The sequence below is a fragment of the Pelobates fuscus genome, chromosome 5, assembly GCF_036172605.1.
Source record: "Pelobates fuscus isolate aPelFus1 chromosome 5, aPelFus1.pri, whole genome shotgun sequence".
Lineage (NCBI taxonomy): Eukaryota > Metazoa > Chordata > Amphibia > Anura > Pelobatidae > Pelobates > Pelobates fuscus.
In genome coordinates, this window is record NC_086321.1 from 182986910 (window position 1) to 182989894 (window position 2985).

Here is a 2985-nt window from a genome sequence, read left to right on the forward strand (position 1 = left end):
TTAAATATATAACTAAACTACAGATTTGCGTATTTTGTCTTGTTTTTTAGATTATTTTTTTCTTACAGGGCCATCTGAATGAGGGGATGTTCAATGTTGGCCCTTTTTAGAATATAAGAGATATTGCAGAACAGTGAGTAATATGTGCAGTGGCTGACTCGGCGGTTACACCAATATTAGGCATACTCTATAGACTTGGGTATACCAGAAATGGAATTGTGGTGTACCGGAAAAGCTTGCATTCATTCCCAGACTCTAAACATGTGATAAACATGGACAATCAGACTACTTTAACAGAATTTATACTCTTGGGATTCAATGTTTCGCAAAACTATAAGAATTTAATTTTTGTAATTTTCCTGATTACTTATGTTATAACAGTGACAGGAAACATCTTGATCTTTGGATTGGTTTGCAGCAGTAACTCCCTCCACACTCCCATGTATGTCTTACTTTGTAACTTGTCTTTATCAGAAATATTCTTCACCACTACAACAGCCCCCAACATGATGCACCTTGTGCTAAATGATATTATAAAAATGTCTCTAGCAGGTTGCTTGATCCAGTTTTATTTATTTGCATCTCTTGCAACTACTGATTGCCTACTCCTGGCTGTAATGTCTTATGACAGGTATTTGGCAATATGTAATTCATTACGATACAATTCTTTGATTGACATCAGTTTATGTATCAAAATGGCCATCTGGTGCTGGGCAGCTGGTTTTGGGTTCATGTTTACGCTGGTAGTGAGGGTTGGAAATCTCAGATTCTGTGACCCTAAATATATTGACCATTTCATGTGTGACTTTTCTCCAATAATAACACTTTCTTGTTCAGACACAAGCACAGTTCAAATTCAATCATTTATCCTTACAGTTATAGTTGTGCTTTTACCATTTATGATTATTATTGTATCCTACATGTTTATCCTTGGGACAATCTTTAGCATATCATCAGTTATAAGACGGCAGAAAGTCTTCTCCACCTGCAGTTCTCATCTCATGGTGGTATCAATGTACTATGGAACTTTATTAGCTATTTATCTGGTACCTTCAAAAGGACAGTCAACAAACGTAAACAAGATCCTCAGCTTGTTATATACGGTGGTGACACCATTATTTAATCCAATAATCTATGGTCTCAGGAGCAAAGAAATCCAACAAACATTGATAATAACGCTAAGTAAATGTTACTCATTGTTTTATAAAAGATCTCTGAAATGAATAGACCTACTTGAAATTTTCCATTATACTGATTCATAGAGACATCTGTATTTGCCTAGATATATCATTAAAACTGTAGCAATGCACACAGTCTAATAAACTATATACTGACATTGCTTTTATGTTGTAAATTGTTTAGAGAATACATTATGTGCTGGGTTGGTAGTATCAAACAAAATGCCAGTTAGCCTATACAATAGTCCTCAAACAAGGCTAATAATCTAGGAAGATAGTATTTTGTTGCTTATGTGAGAGGGTCTGGGCATTTAGTTTATTTATTTATTTTAAATGACAAATAAAGTAACTGACCAGAAAGAATGTTTATTGGGGTTGGAACAAAAATTACCCTATAACACCATAAGCCCTTTTCATTATCATCTCCCTTTTGGAGCACTTCAGCACTATGCAGTGACACATGATGGTTACATTTTTTTATTTTTGTTTCTATTTTTTGATACTGAGGTAGCATTATAGGATTACAGGATTGCCATTTCAGATTCAGCATTTATATAGAACACCCTCAAAGGTGTTTCCAGGAGTTTTAGGGTTTATCAGTAGGGATGCCCCATTTTTGTCTCTTCAGTATTTAAAGATGATCTTACTTGATTTACTTTTCTGACAGAGACTCTACTTATAGTATTGATTTTGTCACTATAGTAGTTAGTTATTTACTGCTATCCTTGTCATACTCTTTTCTCCTTTTACAACTCTGTAGCTGTTCCTGTTCCCTGTGTTTAGGGATTGTTTGCTGTCTTTTCTACCTACTATTGGACTTTTGTCTTTCTATATTAGGCTATTTTTAGCCAGGGTTGGGTTTTCTACCACCTAACACTACATTTACTGTTGAATAATCCTCTGCTAATATTATAGATAGCAAAGGTGACCAACTGCTTTCCTTTTCTATACGTGTTTTTTCTTTTATTTTGTTAGCTGGTAGATTAATCCCTTTATATGCAATGGATGACTTTACTTTAAAGTGGCTAAACTAGAAAATGCAAAATTGATAGCCAAAGAATGCAAAACCAACCCTAAAATTTTTTCACATTTCTAAAAAATTCTAAAAAAACAAAAATTAAAGTTTAGGTACATTGGAAACAGAGATGGGTCTGTTAGTTAATGAAGATCAGGAAAAGGCCGACTATTTTTCGTCAGTATTTTTAATGAGGATCCTATGGCAAGAGATATGCAAATGATTGCTGCAAAAAACTTGCAGATAACTTGTGATTGGATGACTCGAGACAAGGTGCTACAGCAGTTAAAGAAAATCAATGTAAATAAAGATCCGGGACCTGATGGTATTCACCCACAAGTACTTAAGGAACTAAATGTGGAAATAAGTGAAACTCTGTATTTAATTTTTCAAGATTCTTTCGTTTCAGGAATTGTACCGGAGGATTGGAGGAAGGCAGATGTAATTTCTATATTTTAAAAGGGTTCAAAATCCTTGCCTGGAAATTATAGACCTATGAGCTTAACTTCTGTGACTGGGAAAATATTTGAAGGGCTCTTAAGGGATAATATTCAGGAATTCATTGGGAAGAACTTTGTTATTAGCAATACTAAGCATGGTTTTATGAAACAGGTCATTCCAAACTAACCCAATTGCATTCTATAAAGAAGTAAGTAGAAGTATAGATTATGGTGTTGCAATGGATGTGATCTACTTGGATTTTGCCAAGGCATTTGATACGGTTCCTCAAAATAGGTGAGTCTTAAAGCTGAAAGAAAATGGTCTAGATTAATATTCTTGTTCTTGGGTAGA

General features: G+C 34.4%; 1 protein-coding gene across 1 annotated transcript; it reads left to right on the forward strand.

Moving 5' to 3' along the window:
* Positions 1–272: 272 nt before the first annotated feature.
* On the forward strand, positions 273–1223 carry LOC134612115 (olfactory receptor 11A1-like). Its single transcript, XM_063456492.1, has one exon. It carries the CDS (start codon positions 273–275, stop codon positions 1221–1223), a length of 951 nt encoding a protein of 316 aa, XP_063312562.1.
* Positions 1224–2985: the final 1762 nt, after the last annotated feature.

What these genes read in the sequence shown, in the direction of transcription:
- LOC134612115 (XM_063456492.1), top strand. Translation starts at nt 273, where the DNA reads ATGGACAATCAGACTACTTTAACAGAATTTATACTCTTGGGATTCAAT.